At 49.5% G+C, this 24359-nt stretch overlaps 8 protein-coding genes and 1 non-coding gene across 9 annotated transcripts; 4 read left to right on the forward strand and 5 right to left on the reverse strand.

Annotated features, from left to right (window-relative positions):
• Nucleotides 1-1013: 1013 nt before the first annotated feature.
• Nucleotides 1014-2961, reverse strand: BO79DRAFT_171397 (sugar transporter family protein). The gene is made up of 3 exons (XM_025679575.1): nucleotides 2648-2961; nucleotides 1907-2581; nucleotides 1014-1845 (listed from the first exon to the last, which is right to left on the reverse strand). The coding sequence occupies exons 1-3, from the start codon at nucleotides 2855-2857 to the stop codon at nucleotides 1192-1194; spliced, it is 1539 nt and encodes a 512-aa protein (XP_025540735.1). The 5' UTR covers nucleotides 2858-2961; the 3' UTR covers nucleotides 1014-1191.
• Nucleotides 2962-4050: 1089 nt separating this feature from the next.
• Nucleotides 4051-5763, reverse strand: BO79DRAFT_216735 (reverse prenyltransferase; the record flags this gene model as incomplete). The annotated part of the gene is made up of 4 exons (XM_025683333.1): nucleotides 4051-4119; nucleotides 4303-4311; nucleotides 4419-4497; nucleotides 4550-5763. The coding sequence occupies 4 exons, from the start codon at nucleotides 5761-5763 to the stop codon at nucleotides 4051-4053; spliced, it is 1371 nt and encodes a 456-aa protein (XP_025540736.1).
• An 878-nt stretch (nucleotides 5764-6641) lies between these two features.
• Nucleotides 6642-9013, forward strand: ftmC (cytochrome P450 monooxygenase ftmC; the record flags this gene model as incomplete). The annotated part of the gene is made up of 6 exons (XM_025686696.1): nucleotides 6642-6677; nucleotides 6749-7690; nucleotides 7751-7872; nucleotides 7931-8229; nucleotides 8285-8503; nucleotides 8817-9013. The coding sequence occupies 6 exons, from the start codon at nucleotides 6642-6644 to the stop codon at nucleotides 9011-9013; spliced, it is 1815 nt and encodes a 604-aa protein (XP_025540737.1).
• A 191-nt stretch (nucleotides 9014-9204) lies between these two features.
• Nucleotides 9205-10013, reverse strand: BO79DRAFT_244785 (uncharacterized protein; the record flags this gene model as incomplete). The annotated part of the gene is made up of 3 exons (XM_025685415.1): nucleotides 9205-9561; nucleotides 9672-9826; nucleotides 9977-10013. The coding sequence occupies 3 exons, from the start codon at nucleotides 10011-10013 to the stop codon at nucleotides 9205-9207; spliced, it is 549 nt and encodes a 182-aa protein (XP_025540738.1).
• Nucleotides 10014-10156: 143 nt separating this feature from the next.
• BO79DRAFT_171403 (uncharacterized protein) lies at nucleotides 10157-11987 on the reverse strand (the record flags this gene model as incomplete). Its single annotated transcript, XM_025679576.1, has 4 exons — nucleotides 10157-10498; nucleotides 10670-10739; nucleotides 11360-11733; nucleotides 11823-11987. 4 exons carry the CDS (start codon nucleotides 11985-11987, stop codon nucleotides 10157-10159), a joined length of 951 nt encoding a protein of 316 aa, XP_025540739.1.
• Nucleotides 11988-12477: 490 nt separating this feature from the next.
• On the reverse strand, nucleotides 12478-12548 carry BO79DRAFT_t110. Its single transcript has one exon. It is a non-coding gene; the product is annotated as a tRNA-Gly (tRNA).
• Nucleotides 12549-14348: 1800 nt separating this feature from the next.
• Nucleotides 14349-14900, forward strand: BO79DRAFT_216739 (uncharacterized protein; the record flags this gene model as incomplete). The annotated part of the gene is made up of 4 exons (XM_025683334.1): nucleotides 14349-14475; nucleotides 14520-14587; nucleotides 14623-14630; nucleotides 14732-14900. The coding sequence occupies 4 exons, from the start codon at nucleotides 14349-14351 to the stop codon at nucleotides 14898-14900; spliced, it is 372 nt and encodes a 123-aa protein (XP_025540740.1).
• A 517-nt stretch (nucleotides 14901-15417) lies between these two features.
• On the forward strand, nucleotides 15418-19087 carry BO79DRAFT_193150 (putative translation elongation factor eEF-3; the record flags this gene model as incomplete). Its single annotated transcript, XM_025680954.1, has 3 exons — nucleotides 15418-15935; nucleotides 16013-18905; nucleotides 18974-19087. Exons 1-3 carry the CDS (start codon nucleotides 15748-15750, stop codon nucleotides 19085-19087), a joined length of 3195 nt encoding a protein of 1064 aa, XP_025540741.1. The 5' UTR covers nucleotides 15418-15747.
• Nucleotides 19088-23632: 4545 nt separating this feature from the next.
• Nucleotides 23633-24330, forward strand: BO79DRAFT_208605 (uncharacterized protein). The gene has a single exon (XM_025682428.1). It carries the CDS (start codon nucleotides 23821-23823, stop codon nucleotides 24064-24066), a length of 246 nt encoding a protein of 81 aa, XP_025540742.1. The 5' UTR covers nucleotides 23633-23820; the 3' UTR covers nucleotides 24067-24330.
• Nucleotides 24331-24359: the final 29 nt, after the last annotated feature.

Consider the following 24359-nt stretch of genomic DNA (forward strand, 5'->3'; position numbering starts at 1 on the left):
ATGGTTCATGGTTCTTACCAACATGTTGATGGCTGTCATTATTCAGTGGGGATATGGAGGAATTCCATGGATGAATTGTACTCTATGTGCCCTCCCCTTCTGTCTCTGACATCAATCAGTTTAGTTTCTTGGTGGATGTATCCTGACGGTACTACCTCGGGGGTTTCGAACATCGTCACCTCATCTTCTTTTTTTCGCCCCTACCCACTGTTTCTACTTGCAGTGCAGATGCATTAGATCCCGTCTATCTAGACTCAGAATATTTGCAGTTCCACCTCACGAGTCAAGAATGAATTGAGATCGTCATCCCGACACAAAGAGCTAGGGCAGCAAAAGAGAGACAACTCAAATTAGGGTCATGAATCAATCAGACCCTGAGAAAAGAGCGTCGCCGATCTCCGCTCCACGAGATTGCGATGCCAATGTCCGAGAGTGGATCCATTTTTCCTTTGATCTCGATCTAAACTCAAACAACTAGCTATTTCTACTGGTATTCTATACAAATAATTCGTTAGTAATGGTATCCTACGAGTAGAAAGTATATTTCCACCGTGCATTACAGGACTGTCTGTCAGCATCCCGGTTCACTGCATTGGAATGAATGCAGTTTAGTTCCAATCCGTGCGGGGTTGGCTGGTTGGTTGCCTAAGGAAGAACCTCCTGACCGGCTGGCTGTATAAAAGGGTCTGTGTGCCCAGGGGAAATGGCCACTATTCGAACATTTTTGCTTACTTCCTGCCATCAACATTATCTATAGTATGGTAAGTTAAAGCTTTCCTTGCTACTTAACAAGAGATGATTACAATGATGATCCTCCATCTTCAACCCGGTGATCGGTCCCAAAGGGGATTGATGAGCATCGATTATTAAGCAGATTCTGATGTCCTTCTTACTTCTTCTACAATCAACATCGGTTGTTATTGTACCAGTGCCTGGACTAATCATATCGATTACAATAATTTAGGTATCTGCGACATCCCCACTGATCTGTTCTGTGTCATAGACTCTACAACGCGATAGGATGTTGGGCCAGGTGGAGTGAGACATCTCGGGACGGAGTCAAACAATGGACTAAGCCAACAAACATAGCGTACAATCTCAGGCATTGCAAGCGGCTATATAGCATAATGAATATCACTCTTCTCGTCACATCATAACATCATCAACAGTACATCTAAGCGACTGATCGAATCAACCCTCCACCATCCTCGACGTGCCCTTCTCCGGATCACCCTCTACCTCCACCTCCCCATCCGTTCCCCGTTGTGCTGCCACAACCGCCATATCGCCATCATGCGCGACATCGAACTTGCGACCTAGCCGCTCGGGGCCGATCAGCGTCACCAAGATCGTATATCCATACACACAGCCCATAAAGATACAAATGACCTTGCCATACTGGTACCGCTTGGTACCATCCTCTGTGGGAGGCAAGGGAAACCGTTCCCCGATCGTGGACTCGATCGTCGAACTAGCCGACGAGACGAGGTTGCCCAGCTGGTAGGCCGTACCTACCGCGAAGGTGCGGATAGCACCCGGCGACAGCTCCATCAGGTGGATGGGGATGACACCCCATGCGCCTTGCACGCAGAATTGTTCAAAAAAGGCAGCAGCCATAACGCTGTGGTTCGTGACAAATGTGTAAGGGTAGAGGAGCGCGCCGCCAATAATGCAAATGAAGACGATGGAGAAGCGGCGTCCAAAGATCTGACTGGCCCAGCCGCACGTAGTACCTCCGGTCAGGGCGCCGAGGTTGGCGACGACCTGGGTAACAGTAACGGCATCGGCGGAGAAGTTGAATTGGTTTTCAAGCATGGTCGGGTAGAGATCTTGGGAGCCGTGAGACTGGGGTTTGGTTAGTGACGCTGAATCGACTAAATTGAGTAAAGTATGTATTCAAACGTACCATGAAGTTGAAGCCAGCCATGAGCAAGACCAGATAGATCAGAAGCAGCCAATGTCTCTTCAGGGCTGTATTACCCTCGGACAAGAAGGTTGTAGTCACTCCACCGCGAACATGCTCTCGAGTGGCCTGGCGCTGAAGGAAGGTATCGGTCTCCGGCAGGAACATCCGGTAGATGATGATTAGCACGGGCGGACAGGCCCCAAACCAGTAGAGCGGTCGCCATCCGTGGGAGGTAGTATTGACCAGGCCGCGTGCAAATGCGGTAGCCAGCAAGTATCCAAACGCATAGCCCTGCTGCAGCAAGCCAGACACGATACCACGCGCCTCCATAGGACAGTCCTCAAGCGCGGTCGCCGCGGCATTGCCGTACAACCCACCCATGGCGATTCCAAAGAGAGCGCGACAAGCCAAAAATTGTTTGTAGGTCTGACAGAAACCCGTACCCAGTTCCAACACGACAAAGAGGAGGTTATTAACGATAAAGGGCCACTTGCGACCCCAGCGATCGGCAGCGACTCCAAATGTAATGGCGCCCACGGAGCGGAGCATCAGCACCAAGGTGATGCCCCAGGTGATGTCGGTGACAGACTTGTCGAAGGTCTTTGCAAGATCGGTGGCAGTCAAGGACACGGTGAAGAAATCGAAAGCATCCCAAGTCCAGCCGGCAAAAGCAACCTAGAGCCGCGGTTAGCCATGGCGCAAGAAAAGGGTCCGGTGTCTGAGGTTTGGGATGAAACATACCCCAAAAAAGAGCCATTGCTTCCGATTGAGGAGCATGAGCGCCTTGAAGGGATTGGGGGCTGGGTTCATAGGAGGCACCAAGGTTGTAAGACGAGTGGCCATGTACTTGATGGGACTCATCGTGGACTGCTCATCCTCGTCAGCAGCTGATAGCTGGACGGGAACGGGCACCCCGGTAGAGGGTTTGTCCCCTTCGTAGTAGTGGGACATGATGGAAGAAGGGAGTAAAAGAACCACGGCGAGAGCGCGTCTACAAGCGCTGCGCGGTTGGGGAAATGAGGAAGAGAAATGGATGGCCTGGTCGGAGAAAAAAGAAACGAACGAGCCATCAGCTGGCGGGGAGCAGGCTTTTATGCCCCGATTATCGGGCAGAAGGACGAAGGCCGTGAAATTGGAACAGAAAGCCGACGACGGTGAGCATGGCCGGACAGGTGCCGATCCCTCCCATGACGAGCAGGAGGAAGATGCATCTTCCGGAACAGATGGGTCCCATCAAGTCATCTGGGGAAGCTTTGGAAAGCTAGAGAGGAACAGAAAGCAACGAGAGAGGTTGGAAAGCTTAACGCCGCCCCTCAACCAGAGTTTCTGGGCAAATCGTAAATGACCGGGGGATTTCCTTAGTCAGGCCGGATGCCATCATCACGCTCTAGCACTGCTTGTTGTTCCTCTGTCTTTGTTTGTATGAGCACTTTATTTATTTTTGACACATCGTTGGCCATGTCAATTGCTCATCTGATGTAATCGAGTGATCTGAGAGCCTACTGCCTTTATTTCTTTTTGTGAAAGAATGTAAAAACTCTCTCTCCCTGTGTGTGTTTCCCCCGCCAAGATTTCCCCAGATTTACTGCCAAGCGGCTCTCCAGCTCCAACTCCACCAGCCAAGCCCGCCTTGTCGCGGCTTGTCTCTTTCTCCCTCTTCTTGTTTCCTCCCCAGATCTGGGCTTCCATCTATGAAAAAGTCTCCATCGTACTCTCTGTTCTGTCTCCTGTTTTTTACGCCGCAATTAACGGCTGCACAGGGTCCTATCAACTCTAAATAAATTCCAGACCGCCAATGGCTGCCGGGGTAAGCGAACAATTTAAAACCCTCACCCCCCGGCCGTGCGTGGCTCCATCGCGGGGTAAAACCCCGAGCTATCCTTACCCTTAGTTCTATCTAGTTCTATCTAGTCCCAGACTACCAACTCGCCTAGTAAACTTTTCACTCTCCCACTGGCATCCCGTCAGCCACCAACTTGCTCGCCAGGTTTCTCTCCCAACGAATCAACGGTTCTCGGCCCGGACACGAGACCCAGTTCGTTCCATCCCAAGAATCCTTCTGCGCGCGGATTTTGCCCGAGCGCCCCTCCCTCGTTGGCCGGATTACACTGTTTTTTCTTTCCTTCCCTCCCTTGCTACCTGTCTTATCCATCGCTTCTCAGCTCCGCGGGGGTGCCATGGGGTGAATTAGTCCCCATCTCGGCTCTGGTCAGCTGGTGCCGCACAATAGCCGGACGGCAGCCAATCCCCGCTGAGTGGAAAAGAAATTGGCCACCGTCTTACTTAGGAAGTAGTCTATATCCCTCTCTGGGGTTTCTTTCGATTATTAACCTGCTTTGACTCACCGGTGTGGTGGTCGCACAGAACGCCTAGATGTCCGCCAAATGGTTACTTACGCGTACGACCTTTTTTATGCAACAGTTCAGTTCATAGTAATACCCTTGTGCGATGCTCATGATGACGATTCCAAGACTTGATTCTAGGCCAGGCTGGAGTGATAGTACACACTCACATAGACCCCCGCCTGGCTGGTATACGCTAGCGACACCCACGAGTGAAGCCGGGCAGACTGCTCGAGGTCTTCATCCGGACTGTCATCAATGTCAGTCGGAATAACTGTGATCGGGAAAGGGCAGAACTCACAACAGATACTGCACGTTAGCCACATAGCTCCGAGCCTCGTCCGCCCATCCGAGCGAGTCAAAGAAGCGCGCCAGCGTCTTGGCCACGAACATGTCGTTCCTCCCAAGAAGTGGGAGGTACAGCTTCGGGATGGGCTCGTCGCGGCCCGGTCGGATCTCATAGTTCCACATCAGTATTGGCGCCTTAGAAGGATGTTGTCCTTGTTGACCGTTGCCCTCCAGAAATCCCCATAGCCGTCGGACCAACTCCAGGCCCTGCATCGTAGCCGAATCCTTCAGCCTTCCACCCATGGTCCATACCTCCTTTACTTTTTCCATCCTTAGATCTCCAAGTACCCCATAAACCTTGATTCGGGACTTGGCCGAATCGACAAAGTCCCAAGCCAGGTATGTGTACTCATTGAATCCCCCGCCTTCTTCCATGTACTCAATCACCTTCTGAACTGCCTCACTGTCTCTTCTCTCTGCCGTCACATTTAGCTGGTTCAATGATTCACGGAGTAATCGTTGCATAGGCACGCCAGACGCCTTCTCCTTCAGCCTGAGAAAAGCATACCCCTTCGTATCCACACTAGCTGCCCCAACCCTCTCAAAGGTGAACCCTATATTATACGTCGACTGCACTGAGTCCCTCTCAAACTCCCCTTGTTTCACCTTCAACGTTTCCGTCTCACTGATTCCAAAATCCCTAACGAAATGATGGTACAGCATGCGGTCGAGTCCTCCCAATGTAGACAGTCGACCAACCAACCGCTCCGTAGCAGTCTGATTGAACCGATCACGAGATGTTCCCGCAAACTCACAGATCGGCTCAATGCCCACACGAACGGTCGATGCATGGTGATCCTGGAAATTAACGCTCATCTCAATCGGCAGGTCGGTATAGGTCATAACGCTTGGCCAGCGCTGCGGATACGGTCCGAGAGCGGGGACAATGTGATTCCGCGCGAAGAGTAGATATTCGAATTGCATAGGCACAGAGTAGCCTGTTAGTTGCAGCAGCCGACCAAGGAGTGGGCCAATGTTCCGCCACCAGGACGATTCGGCACCATTGGTTGAGGTTTGGTATTTCACGATGGTATCCCATGGTTTTGGGGTTGTCTGGGAGTCGGTGCCAGCGTTCGCCTTCTGATTCTCAGGCAAATCGTCAGGTGGTGATGCCTCCACACCTCTTGGATGAGATGAGACTTCGTCCCTCAGGAAAGGTGAGGCCATTTTGGTTTAATTTATCTCTCGAGGTAGATGATGCTCGCAGATCTGTTGGTCCAAGAAGTCAGTGTATTGCCCTTATACAAAAGGCAGTATGATCAAGGATTTTACCGTTCCCACCCCGAACGAGGTTGAGGAATGTCGCACTTGTCTGTCCTGCGGGCATATATGCATTCTAAACAGAAAGCCACAACAAGGCGGGCACAAAGCCGATACTTGTGTAACCATTCAGATATGCAACGCTCTTCGAAAACCTTAACACTCCGCTGCAGGTAGTAAATTTCCGAACTCCGGTGTTGCCGCCTGAAGTTTATGGAGCGCATTGGCGCTGAGAGACTCTGGTTTAGAGTTAATGACGTTTCAAGAAAATACGGGGGTGCTTGAAAAGACCTGATTTTGGGCCATAGAGATACTCTTCGGTAGGTGCAGAATGGATCCCTTTACTGTTTATTTTGGAGAAGAAAATTTCAGGGACTAATTTAGTTCCCTTGAATTAAGGAGAGAGGGGGCTGGCGTGAAAATGGGTCCACAACAATGCACAAAGATGGACAGATGTGGCATCTACCAGGTACATCGTATGACCTTAAATAACTGGCGATTGGAAAGCTCAACCGGCTACATGTCACAAGCATAGTACCAGTTCAGGCGATGTCAAGGATGGGTACTAGCCTGCTTAAATCACGCCAGGATTGCAGGAAACGATAGAACAACTGCGAAAAAGGGGTCCCAGATTCAGGGCCCATACATGTCCTGCTCGGGTTTCTCCGCTTCATGCGACTGTGAGAGCAGATGGACAATATTGCCGCACACTTGAAAAGACCATTCAAGAATTTGGGTAAGCCGACATAAGATTGGCATTGATTGTACCACCGACTGAACTCATCATGAACACTAGGCAGCATCGATACAACTTCACTGTTGTAAGTCCTTGTTAGATTAAACGTCGCTCTCTAGCAATTCCTGATATCACTAACGCCCTTCTCGTCACAAGTTTGGCTTCAAGCCTGTGGTCATGATTATGGAAAATGGACTACAACTACAAGCTGGAGCATTCACTCTAGGCGTGCTAGCTCACAGCCTCTACTTTCGCTCTGGCGAACACCATCTCTATCCGATTCGGTATCTCTACACATATGGTGGCTTGTCGATACTAGTTGCTGCAACGATTCAATATGCACAAAAAATCTCATTTACTCGAGCAAGCACCGCATCTCTGAGCCTAATATCTACACATCTGCTGGGCCTATACTGCAGCCTCATCATTTACAGGACGTTTCTTCATCCGTTAGGACAGTTTCCCGGCCCCCTAGGTGCACGTCTATCTGGGTTCTGGCTACCAGCAAAGCTTCTTCACCAACCCCTCTACCAGGTCCTCGAAGAGTTGCATAAGAAGTACGGACCATTTGTGCGCATAGGCCCATCTGATCTCTCCATAATCCACCCCGATGCCGTAAATATCATCTATGGATTTAAGTCCTCCTGTACTAAAGCGCCCTTCTATGACCTCGGTGCACCAGTGCAATCGCTACATGCACATCGAAACAGGGAAGCTCATGACCAACGACGGAGAGTATGGAGTCTAGGCTTCAGCGATAAATCACTTCGAGCATACGAAAAACGCATTCAAGTCTACCGAGAAAAGCTGATCAAGCTCTTAACATCAGCCGGCGATGGTCAAGCTATTAACATCAGCAATTATCTCACATGGTACAGCTACGATGTGATGGGCGACTTAGCTTTCGGTAAAACTTTCGGCATGTTAGATGCTAGTGCCAACCACTGGGCAATACAGATATTGAATGATATGCTCAAACCGTTGGAATACTCCGTGCCTATCTGGGCCCTTCGGCTGCTGGGCTCCATACCGGGGATGAACAAGGATGCTTTGCGATATGAGGAGTTTAGCCATCAGCGCTTGAAGACGAGAATGAGGGTATTGTCTTTGAGGCTTTTTCCGCTGTTTTATGCTCGGTTAAATCGCTTATGCTTTTAGGAAACGCCCGATATACCCGATATCAGCTCGTCGCTGCTCGTGGAGTTGCAAGGACGAGTACCTACAACTAAAGAATTCTATCAGTTGCTTGGGGATGTTGAATTGATAATTGCAGCAGGGAGGTATGCACCTCTTCGAAGCTATTCTTTCTAGCAAGGCAGACTCACAAGTGAACGATAGTGACACTACCGCAGCAGCTCTAATCACCATTATCTACGAGCTGGCTAAACACCCAGTACACGTGAAGATGATCCGCGAGGAGCTAAGTCTATGTGCTGTCGAGCCTAGCGGGGAGTATATGCACGAGAAAATCGCGGGCTTGAGACATCTCAATGGGTTTATCAACGAGGTGCTCCGTCTACATCCTCCAATTGGAAGCATTATTCCTAGAAAGACACCACCGGAGGGCATCATGATCGGTGACACCTACATACCAGGAAACATGACAGTTTCTTGCCCGCAATGGGTTATTGGAAGATGTAAGTGGACTATATAATCCCTCAGTCTGACAAAAGCAAATGCTCACCTTTCTAGCCAATGCCTTCTACGAGAATGCAAATCGGCTCCTCCCTGAGAGGTGGTACAGATACCCTGAGGCGATGAAATATGGATCTGCCTATGCTCCTTTTTTACTCGGTGGGTTATATCTTTCAGTTGCTGGATTTGCCAATATTCTGAGGGAGGCGCTACCGCCACACCGGCCAGGCTTCCTCCACACCAGCCTTCGCTCATGCCACACCCTCCGCCTATCTTGTAAGGTAAGGTCCCATTCATTTAAAATGTGGCCTCTCTGATTTGTTTTACTGCTTTTCCAACATGGGTAAATTTCAATACCTAAGATGCTGAATCCATGCCTCAGGAACAAAAGTCCTAAGAGTAGCAGGTGATAGGATTCCGCCTGTTCTAGAGCCCAAGCCTTGCCTTAAATGGATGGGATCTTATTTTATAAGATAGGCAGAGGGTGTGGCATGAGCGAAGGCCGGTGTGGAGGAAATCTGGCCGGTGTGGCAGTAACGTGTCTGCTTATTCTAACCACGCCTGTAATTGCGAATTTGACTATTTCAAGGCCCCTACGCATGCATCGGCAAACCGCTAGCACTCATGAACATGAGGACAACTGTTGCCCGTATAACAATGACATTTGATTTACAATTGCCATCGAACGATGACGGCACATTGCTCGATAAGAATATGAGGGAACATTTCTCTAGCTACATCGAAGGCGCCTACATCCTCTTCAAGAACTTGCAGACAAATCAATAGTCAAGACAAAGGGTCAAAGATAGATGGATTTGATCTATCTAGATCTCAAGGGGCTGGGTGGTTGGTTGGTTGGTTGGAAGAGGTGATCGTCGGAGACCACGCAGGAAGAAGAGGCGAAGGATCAGCTGACAGCTGCCTGGAAACGTGCAGAAGCGTCTTGTTGTTTGTAAGTGTCTGATAACGAAGATGATCTAAATACATGCAGTAAAACGGGTGAAGAAGATGTTGTGCTCGAGACCTTTGATTTCCGCGACAGCGGACTTGATCTGCTCGTCCAACTCTTTGGACAACTGGTAGTCGGGCGCAAACGACTCGGCGCGTTCAGAGTCATGGCGTTCTACAGCATCCACTAGCCCTTTGCGGGCAGTGTCCCATTGCTCGGTCTTCACACGGAGAGCTTCATTGTGTTCACGTTCTCTTTCCTTGAGTCGTGCTATCTCTTCTCTCAACTCCTTCTTTCTTAACTTTTGGCTTTCAGTAAGCTCCCGGGTGGGGGGTAGAACCCCCTCCGGGACCTCAATCCCGGCATCTTCCAGAGCATCTATAATCTATAAACTTAGTTAGTTTCAATATTTATTAATGACAGAACAGTATGATATCATAGAACCCAGTACAGTGCCACATAGATACACCAAATCTTCAAATATAGAAAACTTACTTTTGAGCGTTCTAATTGAACCTGAGTGGGCCCGCGATGAGGGGGAGCAGCGGCGGTGGCGGCGGTGGGGAGAGGACGACGAGCACCTCGACGAGATGTAGCAGCTGCAGTAGCAGCAGTGGCATCAGGACGACGGACACTACGACGCGGGGGAGCTAGACGCACAGAGTATCATCAGATATATTGCATCACCTGAGCTGCTTAGACTCATTCTCACCTTTCCGTAGTTGTCTAGAGAGAAGAACAAAAGATCAACACTCTTCTCGCTCATCACCAGAGTCAGAGTCCATCATGAGATAACTTACTACGTATCTTGATATGGGGGGGCAAAGGCAGTCCCATTGTTCAGTTTTGACTCGAAGAGCTTCATTATGTTCTTGCTCTAGTCCTTTCAGTCGCGTAATTTCTTCTCTCACTTCTTTTTTCCGCAACTTTTGCCCTTCGGTGAGATCTCTTGTGGGGGGTTAAAACCCCCTCTGGGATAACTACACCAGCATCCTCGAGGGCATCGATAATGGGGTTAAGTATGCCTGGTCCAGCGCTGAAAGTTGATCCTCTAGCTCTTTCCGGGAGGTAGACCACTCGTCCTTCTTCACATTGTAATCCTCCCGGTACTCCTGTTCCAGTGCCTTGAGACGCTCCAGCTCGCGCCGGAGCTCTCTCTTCCTCAGCCTCTGGGCTTCGGTGAGCACCCTTGTCGGGGGCAGAACCCCCTCCGGCACAACGATGCCGGCATCTTCAAGTGCATTAATGTAATCTTCATGATATTCTCGCTCAAGTTCTTTCAGTCGTGCTATCTCTTCTCTCAGCTCTTTCTTCCGCAGCTTCTGGCCTTCGGTGAGGTCCCGGAGGGAGTTTACCCCTCCGGGACCTCAACTCCGGCATCTTCGAGGGCATCTATGATTTATAAACTTAGTTAGTATCAACTTTTATCAATGACATAACAGTATGTTATCAGATCAATCTTAATCAGACATCTTCTAATATAGAGAACTTACCTTAGACCGCTCGAGCTGTGCCCGAGTGGGCCCGCGAGGTGTGGGAGCAGCGGCGGTGGCTCGGGAATGTCTTTGGCGAATAGTCAGTAATGTATGTAATTGTCTTGAGAGAAGAACAGAAGATCAACACTCTTCTCGCTCATCACCAGAGTCCATCATGAGATAACTTACTACGTATATTGATATGGGGAGGGAGAGAGGTTGTAGATAACGAAGAGGAGAAGAGAAGGAAAGAGAAGAAGAAGACGAGGGAGAAATATATAGAAGATTGTGGGCCCTATACCCTGATGTCCCAAAAGGGTCTGGTCACGCTTCACACAAGGTGAATAGAAGAGGGGTTGTCACTACAGGCGTCGGTCATTAATACAGTAATCGATACGAGACATACAGTCGACACGGGAGTAGCGAATTGAGTTGGAAACTAATAACGAACACCCCAAGGCGCATTCAATAAAACCCGAACAGAGAAGGATAAAGGTGCGAGCCACACGCAAACTAATGGCTATCACTAGAGGAACTTGAACTCGAGCTTGAGCTAGAACTGGAGCTTGAGCTGGAACTGGAGCTTGAGCTGGAATTGAAGCTTGAACGACGGGAACTCTTGCCATGGTGTTTCTTCTTATGCCTCTTGCGTCTGAGGAAAACACATGTCAGCGTACGTATGCCAGTCATCATCATAGGCAGTCTTACAGTTTACTTGCGATGTTCATGCCTGCAGCGCCTGCCAATGCACCTCCTGCAACACCCAGCATCCCATCTCCCAGCTTGTGACTTAGAGCGCCCCTGCCGATGACGCCGGCTTCATGCGAGATAAACCCCTTTTCACCTTCGGATGTGTCTGTAGTAGGGACAGGCTCTGACTGCGTCTGATAGTAAGACACATTCTGGCCTTGCCGATGCTGAGTCTGTGGTAGATAAGATGAGCTTTGCTCGCATCTCATGGACGTGGGTTGCTCATGCCGATGTCCATCTGGTTGCCTTGCGTCGTAGGAAGGTGCATAGCTTTGCTGATCTTGTGCAGGATGGCTGCCTGGGGATGGATTCACATAATGGTTATTGGTAGGCTAACAAATTAGCTTGCTGCTATCTCCATGGATTATTTACGACCCATGAGGCATGCGCATACGGGATTGGTAATATTAGATAGACATACAAGAGCCTGATTGTATGCGTACTGCGAACGCTGTCCTTGCTGATATTGCGTTGAAGAATAATTGCCAGGAGTATCTCCGTGACTATATCCAGCAGCTTGCTGGCCATAGCAGTTCTGTGGGTCATCGTACTGGTCGTAATAATACTGGCGGAATGAATCCGACATAATGGGTAGTATGGATATCGATGCTGTCGACCAAAGGACTTAGAAGTGATGCAGCTAGTATTACATTATGATCTATTGAGGCACACAAAATTGACGATGCTAGGAGGGAGAGGCTAGGTAGTCATGTGGTTGCCTCTTTGTCCCATTTACCATTGCACTTGCCGGTCTTACTAAGACTCACGTTGCTTGGTGACACAGACCTTTACGGCCTATACACAAACAAGGCAGGTATCCTCTGGATTTGTGCGAGATAGAATGAGTGATATGAAGAATTCGGGAGGATACCTACTGTCCAACCCAAACTCTTGAGACCAGATAGATCGAATGCATTTTCCCGTTCGCCTTGACATGTACTGATAGAAAGGTCAGTATGTAGTATTGTCTCATACGCTCTATTGTAACAATGAAGGAAAAAGCTACACCATCATGACATCGGCGCAGCGGTCAGTCGGCGGGAGCAAATATAGAAAGAAAAAAAACAAAATTCGAGTGCATCATCCGTGAATCGAACACGGGCCTCATCGATGGCAACGATGAATTCTACCACTAGACCAATGATGCTGTTCATATGTAAGCCTTTTAATTTTGGCTACTTATTCCAATCTTGTCCTGAGCAGTTCTCATGATACCACCACACGAATCGATCGAACAACCCATATCATTCAGTCAGCAAATGTCTCGATCTCTTGATATTTCCTCGTATCTAAGTAGACATGTATCCTCAGCGAAATAACGTGTGATACTGCGACCGTACGATTGTCTTCATCAAGTGCGATGACTAACTACAATAAACGGGTTTCGTCAGTTGTACTCGGGATTTATGGTATATTAGTACCAGATCACGACATATCGAGCAATGTCGTCATGTGTCCTCGCCATGCCCTAATTGTATCACGTAGATAAATTCAAGCCATGACAGCATGGGACGGCATGAGTCGGTCAAAGGCCGGACTTGTGTAAGTATAGTTCTTGCGCATCGTCAACATTCCTGACGCAGTTCTGAGGCGGGAATCACGCACGCTACGTCGCAAGCAGCTAACACGGGTTAAATTTATCAGGAGCCTGAAATTGATGTAGATTAAGGACAACTTGTGACAACAGATTGATATATCTGTGTGGCTCTCTTTACTTATAGTGCTCCGCCTCTTGACTCTTCCATGGTTAGATGTGAATGAGCCGAAGCGAGAGCGAACTATTACTTTGTATATTACTCCATGATGTCGTGGATTGGAACTGTTGGATATTCAAGAGACAGAATTGTGGTAAGACAGACGCGACGCGATTGTCTGATAGCAGGTTTAGATTGAGGTCCAGAATATAGTAAGTAGTAATTTGCTGTACCAAGGGCGCTGAAGGTTAGCACCCGGGGCAACACCCAAAAGGGATAGTAATGGTTACTAATGACTCATCATGAGATAACCATGATGGTTAGTGAAGGTAGAGAGACAATTTGTATCTGCCAAATAGATACTTTTAAGGGTACTTTGCCATCTCGCGAAGAGAGGAGAAGAGTATTGGATGTGCACTTTAGAGACTCCGAGGTGTCGGTAGGAAAACAACGTGTCGACCCACCATCATGGGCGAATAGCGCTCACGAGTTCTAAGAAGGTTTCTACTTCCACCATTGTTGTGGCAATAGTGTGGTTGGTTGCAGGTTGCCACTGCAAATTTGGATATTTTCGCGGGGGATAAGGAATGGAAGGAGATCCGGAGAAAATTGAACTCAAAATTCGATAGCCGATAAGAGCGATAAGAGGGGGGCCCCAATATTCTGAAGACTGACGGTGCACATCATAAGGCACGGTTCTCGGGTTGGCTGAGGCGGCAGGCCTGGATATCACTTTGAAGAAGGGCTGTAAAGTTACTTGGTCTCAACACGCCAATCGGCAACATAACGTAAAGAAAAGTGATTAAAGCCAGTTATATTTGAATGCGGTGAGAAAAGCCTGAGTCAGACAAATGGCGGTGATGCATCGACTCCTGCAATGAGCCATTGTTTCAGACGTGTGTTTGCGACGCTTAAACCCCGGAATTATGCCTGAGAGTGTTTAGTCGCCTATCCCTTTGTGTTTGGCAATAATAAGGCATCCATGACTCTGTGGGGAACAATCTCCGGGCGCAAAAGTATAATGCTCCTTTTCTTAACAACATGGTTATGCTTCGGGCAGGATTTTCCCAGGCCTGCCTGCATCTTACCACAAAATGCATCGACAAACCATCATTCAAATCATGATGGCGCTGCATGCTGGCACATACCTTGATAATGTCCTTGACACGCCATTAATCCGGGGTGCAACATCCTGATAGATAGACTGATAATAATCTACTGCGGCCGGCTAGTCTCCGCCCCTCCGTGTCATCATGGCTTGGTTGGCCCTGCAGATGCTGCTGCTTTCATGCCGGTCGCCACCTCTGATCATTCCCGGGGTGAAGTGGCGCAGCCCCCCTTCGAGGCAGAAAGACTTCAGAAAAGGGATAACAGAAGGGGGTAAAATCAAAAATCATAATAACGAAAACTCTACTAAGTTAGAGTTACCAAGAGCCATGGCCCGGAGCCAGATCGTTCTCCGTTCTCGCCCGTCAGCCTAGACCGGCTCAAGGTATGAATAACTAATGGCTATTGATGACTGGCTAGTCTGAAGAGTAAGTACTGAACTGTCCTCACAGCATTGCTACGCTGGCATACACATGTGAAGATGTTCGTTCCGCCATAAGCGATGAAAGCCTGACAATAATTTCCCCAGACTTGGGATGGACAACGGTAGGGAGGATTCTGCGACGTTCCAAGTATCCTCAGAAGTAACAATAAGGGGGAGAAAGGGTGGTACAGAAACCGGCTGTGCTCAAGACCCTCTCAGCCCTGTCAAAGAAAGGGGCAACTTGATGATGCTTGCAAATGGCTCGATGATCTGAAAGGGGATTGGCTGGCAGCCCATCCCATATGTTACAAAGTAGCAGAAAGTATGTAAAAATAATCACAATCGGGGAAGGCTATCATGATTTCCCAAGATATCCGCTCCCACTGCTCCATCTCCGCTGATTCCCGCACGGAAAAGAGTCGGAACGAACGGCAGGAAGGCGATGGCCAGGAATAACCTTCAAAGATCCATGATGGCAGCGGGCAGACCGTGAGGATGGAGCGAACCTGATGGTTGAGCAGCAACCAGGGCAACCTTGGCTGAGGGTTCAACGCGGCTGACTCAGCGAAAACGAAAGTCCAGCCAATCAGCGGCTGCAGATAGAGTCATTCACGAGCCACGGTTGGTTGCTTCGACAGCCCATCGCCGCTACACCGGAAACGAAGTTAGTGCGGGACAAATTCTAAGGAACAGCGAAAATTTTTTCATTAAAAGAGATTTTCTGGGACTGGCGGCGGGACTGAAAAAAGTTGGGCGGCGAAACGCAGGCCACAAAGCGATAAATATCACTTTCCTCCACCCACCTTCGCTTCCCCCCCCTCCTCCCTCCCTTTTTCTCCCCATCCTTCATCTCTCTCTTCTAAGAGGTTTGCTCCTCTATCTTAAAAATTTGTTTTGTTTTTTGTCGTTTCTCGGACAAAAAAATAGATTTTGCCTGTGCGGCCGTGTTAGAGCGTTTGCTGCGTGCTGTGAAAATTTCCAGACGCGGTTTCGTGGGCCCGCCACCTCTTATCGAGATACCCTAATAGAACGCTTTCCACCCGTTCTCGCTTCTTTTCTCCTCCTTTTTCTTCTTCCTTTTTTCTCTCTCCGACGTTACGACATCGTCTTTCACGATCAAAATGCCTGCTGTTGATGTTTCGTCCGTTCCTGCTGTCTCCGGCAAGGAGACTGCTCAGTCTGTCGCTGTCCTTGAGGACCTCATCAAGAACCTCAACATCTCTTCCTCCCAGGATGAGGTGAACGCTGCTGCCGACAACCTGGCCCACCTGTTCAGCGGCCCTATCCCCGAGCAGGCTCTCCCTCTCAAGTATGTATAACCTGCAGAATACCCCGCTCTGCCGTCTATGTGGTCGGTGGCGGATGGCTAACATGAAAAATTTTCAGGGCTGTCGAGACCTTCCAGAAGCAGCTCAGCAACAAGAAGGATGCTGTTGTCCGTGAGCGTGCCTGCGAGGGTATCCGTGCTATTGCCTCCCACGCCACCATCGCTCCTGGTGTTGAGCCTCACCTCGTCACCCTCCTCGGCCCCGTCCTTGCCGCCGTCGGTGACAAGATGGTTCCCGTCAAGAACGCCGCCCAGGGTGCTGCCCTCGCCATCGTGAAGGGTGTCAACGGCAACGCCGTCAAGGCTGTCCTTCCCCCCGTCCTCGAGTCCCTCGCCAACGCCCAGAAGTGGCAGGAGAAGCTGGCTGCTCTCGAGTGCATCAACGCTCTCGTCGAGACTGCCCCCGCTCAGCTCTCTTTCCGTGTCCCCGAGCTCATCCCCGTTGTCTCTGAGGCCATGTGGGACACCAAGGCCGACATCAAGAAGGCTGCCTACGCTACCATGGAGAAGGTCTGCGGTCTGATCGTCAACAAGGATATTGAGCGTTTCATTCCCGAGCTCATCAAGTGTATCGCCAAGCCCGAGAACGTCCCCGAGACCGTTCACTTGCTCGGTGCTACCACTTTCGTCTCCGATGTCACCGGACCCACCCTCGCCATCATGGTCCCCCTGCTGGACCGTGGTCTGGTTGAGCGTGAGACTGCCATCAAGCGTAAGTCCGCTGTCATCGTTGACAACATGTGTAAGCTCGTGGAGGACCCCCAGATTGTCGCTCCCTTCTTGCCCAAGTTGATGCCCCGTCTTGAGAAGAACTACGAGACTCTGGCCGACCCCGAGGCTCGTGGTAAGACCAAGCAGGGTCTGGACACCCTGTGCCGTGTCGGTGATGTCAAGAACGGCAAGATCCCCGAGATCTCCACCGCTGGTGACATCTCCACCGTCTCCGCTATCCTCAAGGAGATCCTCTCTTCCAAGTTCTCCGCCCAGGCTGAGAAGGCCGAGTCCGTCATCACCTACGTTGCTGCCATCGCTGGTCAGCTCGTCGACGAGAAGGACGCCGAGGTCACCAGCTGGACCCAGAACGCCCTTCCCTACATCGCTGCCATCGTTGGTGACGAGGAGGCCAAGCCCATCGTCGAGACCCTCCGCAAGCGCGCCTCCCCCGGTGCCGCTGCTGAGGATGAGGTTCTCTCCGACGAGGAGGAGGGTGAGGATCTGTGCAACTGCACTTTCTCCCTGGCTTACGGTGCCAAGATTCTGCTGAACCAGACCAGCCTCCGCCTCAAGCGTGGTCAGCGTTACGGTCTGCTCGGCCCCAACGGTACCGGTAAGACCACTCTCATGCGTGCCATCAACAACGAGCAGCTTGAGGGCTTCCCCAAGAAGGATGAGGTCAAGACCGTCTACGTTGAGCACGACTTGGATGCCGCCGATACTGAGCAGACCGTCATTGGCTGGACCATCAAGAAGCTCCGCGAGGTCGGTGTCCAGACTAGCCAGGAGGAGGTCGAGGCCAAGCTCGAGGAGTTCGGTTTCCTGCGTGAGCAGTTCGAGGGTCCCATCACCTCCCTCTCTGGTGGATGGAAGATGAAGCTGGCTCTGGCCCGTGCCGTGTTCGAGTCCCCCGATATCCTGCTGCTCGATGAGCCTACCAACCACTTGGACGTCAAGAACGTCGCCTGGTTGGAGAACTACCTGTGCACCTCTCCCTGCACTTCCATCATCGTCTCCCACGACAGCAAGTTCTTGGACAACGTCATCCAGCACGTCGTCCACTACGAGCGCTTCAAGCTCAAGCGTTACCGTGGTAACCTGAGCGAGTTCGTCAAGCGTGTCCCCTCTGCTCGCTCCTACTACGAGCTGGGTGCCTCCGAGCTCGAGTTCAAGTTCCCCGAGCCCGGTTTCCTTGAGGGTGTCAAGACCAAGGCCAAGGCCATCATCCGTGTCAACAACATGTCCTTCCAGTACCCCGGTACCCCCAAGCCCCAGCTCACCGACATCTCCTTCCAGGTCTCCCTGGGCTCTCGTATTGCCGTCATCGGTCCCAACGGTGCTGGTAAATCCACCCTGGTCAACGTCCTGACCGGTGAGTTGATCCCCACCTCCGGTGACGTCTACCAGCACGAGAACATCCGTATCGCCTACATCAAGCAGCACGCTTTCGCTCACATTGATAACCACCTCGACTCCACTCCCTCCGAGTACATCCAGTGGCGTTTCCAGACCGGTGAGGACCGTGAGACCATGGACCGTGCCAACAAGATCGTCACCGACGAGGATGAGAAGGCCATGGACAAGATCTACAAGATCGAGGGCCAGCCCCGTCGTGTCATTGGTATCCACGCTCGTCGTAAGTTCAAGAACAGCTACGAATACGAGTGTTCGTTCTCGCTGGGTGAGAACATCGGCATGAAGAGCGAGCGCTGGACTCCCATGATGACCACCGACAACGCCTGGATTCCCCGTAACGAGATCATGCAGTCCCACGCCAAGATGGTTGCCGAGGTCGATCAGAAGGAGGCTCTCGCCAGCGGTCAGTTCCGTCCTCTGGTCCGTAAGGAGATTGAGGCCCACTGCGAGCAGTTCGGTCTCGATGCTGAGCTGGTCTCCCACTCCCGCATGCGCGGTCTGTCCGGTGGTCAGCGTGTCAAGGTCGTCCTTGCCGCCTGCTCTTGGCAGCGTCCTCATGTCATCGTTCTGGACGAGCCTACTAACTACCTGGACCGTGATTCTCTCGGTGCTCTGTCCAAGGCTCTGAAGAGCTTCGAGGGTGGTGTCATCATCATCACTCACTCCCGTGAGTTCACTGAGAACCTCACCGAGGAAGTCTGGGCCGTCGTTGACGGTAAGATGACTCCCTCCGGTCACAACTGGGTTCAGGGACAAGGTTCCGGTCCCCGTCTTGAGGCCAAGGATGGTCCCGAGGAGGTCGTCGATGCCATGGGCAACAAGGTCAGTTCAAATCCCCGTTTCTCGGATCGTTGGAAGCTTTTCGAGTCTTATACTAACTTTGCTTACAGACCGTTGTTGAAAAGAAGAAGAAGCTCACTTCTGCTGAGCTTCGCAAAAAGAGAAAGGAGCGTATGGCTAGAAAGAAGCGTGGGGAGGAGGTTTCTGACGACGAGGAGTTCTAAACACGAGGTTATAGCTCGTTTGGATGATTTTTATAGAGGTTACGGTCGTATGAAATCAAAATTCGCTTAATGACCAAACTTGTGCTTTACGAGTAATAATAACCTGATAGACAGATGCAGCAGTGCCTGCAGAATCGTAAGATATGTTTATTTCGCGATTTACTTTGATAATGCGCTGGAAATAAGACATCGTTGCAACCCATCTGCCGATGCGGGCTTGCCAAGACTTGGTGTTGAGGTTGAGGTGAGGCTCATGATGGCGGTGAGGGATGGCAGAATTCGGATTTTACCAGCCGAGCCTCACCAGTCACCACACCATACCACCCCTCTGTCCTTCTTCTACATAATCAAGCGATGCACACAACTATCTAATGTATCGGTCGATGTCTGGAGAAGCCTCATCGTCATCAATATCTCACGTTAAGACATTGCAAAGCATTCTATTACTAAGCACTTTTACTTAAGCAATCTTTACTAACCGGTACTATTACTACAGTACTACTCCTAAATATGCGGTATTCCGAAGACTTCAAGTTACTATGCTCTGTCAAATTAAGCGCTCACTTCACAGATGACTCTCCATGAAGCGTATCATGAAACGCCCCAGCGAATTATTGAATCATGATGTCTTGCGATACTTGAGGTTCTACCGCAGGTAAACATATCACCCGACCCTGTGCCTTTGTAGCCTCTTCCTATGGCTTCATCTTTCTTATCCTTGTATACTCACCCTCCTAGATTTGAAGTGACATGTGCACTCTGATAAGCTATCATCCCTTTATCTTCATAGACTGTTACGAGCTTTATTCTTGATTCTTCTAGGCTTGCGTCTTGTTCCTCAAGGAGTTAGTGGTTCCTATGAGCGCCATTGATGATTCCACACTTGACCTCATTACTATCGCCCAGACAGAAAATACCCAGGATGAACCAAGTGAAGACCGACCGAACTCATATACCGATATCCTGGTCGAACTGACTCTGGAGAGCCAGGTCCTAGTATAGATCTACATCTGCACTTAGATCTTTATGTGAATCAGCCCTCGATCATTCAGTAAGACTACACCACCCAGAGACTTTCTTCTTATCCTTATTGCTCAGTTTATGCGCTCTGTGCACTGCAGATGGGAATATCCACGTATATAGACACTTCACCGGACCCTTCGCCTGCTATGTAGCTACATTCTCCGGCCCTTCGCCACCGTCTTCCTAATTTGCCTCTCTTCAAATATAGCTTCCGATCCCACACATGTCAGAGTCCTAGAACACTCCCCAGTGCCCGGTGCCTGGTCTGGCGTCCGTATCCTTCAAATGAACGTTTCTTAGGGCTGTCTTTCCCAATCTGGAAAGCAAGCCGTTACAGCCTGGCCGGAGCCTCATTTTGAGCCGCCCTTTATTTCAACCTCTTTCCCGCTCGCATGTCTGTAGCCAAAGGCGGGAAGAGATTACTGATTCTGTTCCACGTATAGAAGAGACATTTGATTGAACGCAATATGAGCGCATATCCTACTACTAGGGGATACTCAGGGGACATTATTGACACGAAAGTACGGGGATGGGCATTTATACGCCCGAAAGACCGCAGTGGTCCTTGCGGAAAGGCCTCTTGCATGCAGCCCACTGGGATAACGGTGTATTGAAATGATATAAGAATGGCTTTTGACAGTCTACTGGCCACATTAGGGTCCACCTTACGATGATTAGGCGAGTTGTTGCTACCGCATCATGTCAGCAGCAGTTTAGTCTCAAAATGGCGGGCTGCGTATGACAACTTGCATTGCCCCGATAAATGAGAAGTCCAGATACCATCCGACAACGATCTGTACCTATGTACGATGCAAAGTGCCATACGGATAGCAAGTTTGTCGCGGCTAAAGAAAAGCACAATAATCGCAGGATAAAGCAGACCATTAAAGGTCAAATGGTTACAAATGACTTTATTCGAGGACTATATTATATTATGGACAAGAGGAAGCCGAGGTAGAGGTATCTTACCAAAAAAGGGGATTCGACGTCGGAAGAGCATAAAGCTACCCCAGAACGGTCATCTATAGAGAGGCCGTTACTCTGGAAGGATATTTGACATGAAAGACGCACCGACGCAGGAGTTCACATTGAACTATCGCGAATTTTAAGAAGCAGACCAGCAGGCTTGCAAGATGAATTTTATTGCGCGCAGTCAGCAACTTTTCTGGTACAGCCTATTCGATTTTCTACCCTGCATAAAAGAAATTAGGCAGCTGGAAACCGCTCTTTCTGTTATCTAAGCACTCATCTTTACCATCTAGTAACAAGCGAATATTTATCCGGCATACTTCAAGATGATACATGAATTGAAAAGAGTGTCCGCACTCGGTCAGTGACAAGATAACAACAACCATTAAGTACCCTTCCTTGCACAGCAAGTGGTTACTGATTCTAAGATACTTCTTACAGCAGGAAAAACCGATGAAATTAATAATACCAGACAGCGAAGCCTAACAATAAGAAACTGTTTTTGGATTTCAAAACAGCTTCCGTGGATATTGGGATTTAGGAGAGGGTAATATCTCAAATCCGATGGGATGTGTACTGACTAAGTAAGATTGCGTTGAAGTTATCGGTTATTCCCCTGCCCCTCGTATTTCTATGGCTACATAGGCCATATCCGAGCGAATAGAGCAAGACAACGGGCTTTCGAATAATTCAAAAATTGGGATCACCGATATAGGGCCTTTGACGGTTGGTGTCGTTGAGGAACAGCTCTAGTTACAGATTCTTAGCCTCAATAGGCACGCGAGTGCTACAAGAACCAATTTTGCGCATTTAGAGGTCATATCGAGGAAGTACAAATCTTTATTAAGACATGGAAGAAGAACTTATACTGTCTACCTCAACATGTGGTCTATTATATGATCTTGGAATGGGAACCAGAATATATTTGCTAATATATATTGTCCCGATCGAGTGACTAGAAAGGGTATTGAGTCCCAACGAGGCTTAATTATATGCAAATCAATACAACTTAGCAATGGGATATTGTCTAAAAAACCAGGTATGCTGAAATATGACAGCTGGTGCAGTCCGGCTGGAGGCCCTGAGGCAGTAAGTATGGGAAAGAAACACGCTGATATCCTTTACTAAGCTGGATTCTCCTAGGAGTGCCTTCAGGAGAGCATACAGAAGCAGGGAGGTTCGCGTCTTGATGATGCTGCCAGTCCAGCAGCAGATCTAGTATATAAAGTCAATCAGGATGGAGTAACTCTACTCTCTAACGCGAACCTCCCTGCTTCTGTATGCTCTCCTGAAGGCACTCCTAGGAGAATCCAGCTTAGTAAAGGATATCAGCGTGTTTTTTTCCCCACACTTATTGCCTCAGGGCCTCCAGCTCGGGGGGAGTAAAGCAGTCGGAAGGTCAAAGGGACTGTGGACGATCGTACTATAGTAAGCGCTTGAGGGAGGCCTATATGAAAACGAAGACAAAAAAGTGACAAGGAAGTAGAAGAATAACCAACTTCTCATCCACAAAGTCATCTTAACAGACCAAGATGCGACTTCGAAGAGATTGGCAATAGACGAGGGCGGTAAGCACAAGGAATCATGGGGATCTAGCATCGTGGCACGGCTTGTCTGCATGCGGAGTATCATAAATTTTCTATACAAACTGAGCGACTTATTCTCGAAAAGGGGCTTAAGCAATTGGCCATTTAATTTAATCGAGTCACCCCCAAAGGTAGATAGAATTCTCTGCAGTGTTTGCTAGCGCTCGGGATCTCATTGGCTCGGAATAAAACTAGTTTCGGAGTTGAAGTCTCGTGCATCGGAGTCGGAATAGCAACATCTCTTACGGCCCTCGACTTCAGGCAGCATTCTAGACTTCACTTTAGCCATAGCTAATATGATTTTGACTATCATAGAGCATGTGTCAGATTCTGCCTGCTCAAGGCAGTGGCTTTGTCTGTCTAGGTCACACGCGGTAACTTACAACCTTAGGCATTGACTCATCGCAGGCTCGGCGCGCCTTAACAACGTCTACTAAGGCTTATTTACCCCAAAGCCACATCGAGACCAATCCGACCATGCTGTTTTAGTACCCCGACCGATTGCCCTAGACCGTATTCCGGGCCACATCCCACTCTCATGCAAAGTCAAAGGGCGTCGTCACCCATCTCTCAACAATATCAGGCAGATCTTGACCTCCATTCCTTCTCGAGTCAGAGAGCGGCGTTCCCTATGGCGGCCACCGCACTGGGTTAGCGCCTCGTGTTGACACCCAACCACACGCCCTTCGCTCCTTGGTATGCGGCCTACCGCATCATGGGTGGGCCACACCGAGCAATGACTTGCGCTGATGATTCACCAGGATAAGTTGCAGTCTAAACTAAGCATCTGACTATGTAGGATGTTGTCCGATTGCTAAGCCTCGATCATTTCCTCAGACGTCAGGGTGGGTCGTCGTGAATTTTACTCCGTGGGCTTCGGACTAAATCCATCATCACGGAATGGACGAATGCATCAGTATATAAGGACCGTGGAAGCCGCCTGGTAGCCTTGCTTCGTATACTTCAGATCTCAACTACCAAGGAACCTTCTAGATCGTTTGTGACTGCTCATACTCATCATTTACTGTCCTACTTGACTCTTTATACAACCACTACTACTCCAACTGAACTATACATCCACCCAGACTGTCGAACAGTACCACCGACAGAACCATCCTCTTCATTCCTAAGAAATTCAGAAGCACATCCAAAGCCATGCCTGAATCAGTCAAATCTACCTCCGCCCTCGACGACGCTTCGTCCAGCTACAGCGTCTCCTCCACCGCATCAACCTTGAAAGACCTCAAAGCCACGAGCAAGAAGTGGCTACCTAGTAAAGAGAAGAAGGAGGAGACCAAGTCATCTCCACCTAAGTCTGCCTCGCCTAAGCCTGCCAAAGAAAAGAGCCGTGCCCCGTCCACCAACTACACGACTCTCGCTACATACCTGTCATTGAAATGATAGCATATCTGCAGTTGGGTGCTGGGCATACAACATGGATGAGAAGGAAGGAGGATATCAACCATAACGAGGATATGCATGCGCTTTCTATAGATTTTGATTGTTTGCTGGTTTTGTGCTATGGTGATGGCGTCGGAGTTGGGTAAAAGCTGCTTTGATGGACTTCTTGTTATACGACTGGGAAAGATTGATGCTTGTTTTATTACAAACCTAATCAGCTGTTTTATCTTTTAATTCCTAATTTAATTCAAATCCATAATTGACACTTCCAATCATCTAGATTCTCATTTAAT

This window comes from Aspergillus costaricaensis, assembly GCF_003184835.1.
Source record: "Aspergillus costaricaensis CBS 115574 unplaced genomic scaffold BO79scaffold_12, whole genome shotgun sequence".
Taxonomy (NCBI): domain Eukaryota; kingdom Fungi; phylum Ascomycota; class Eurotiomycetes; order Eurotiales; family Aspergillaceae; genus Aspergillus; species Aspergillus costaricensis.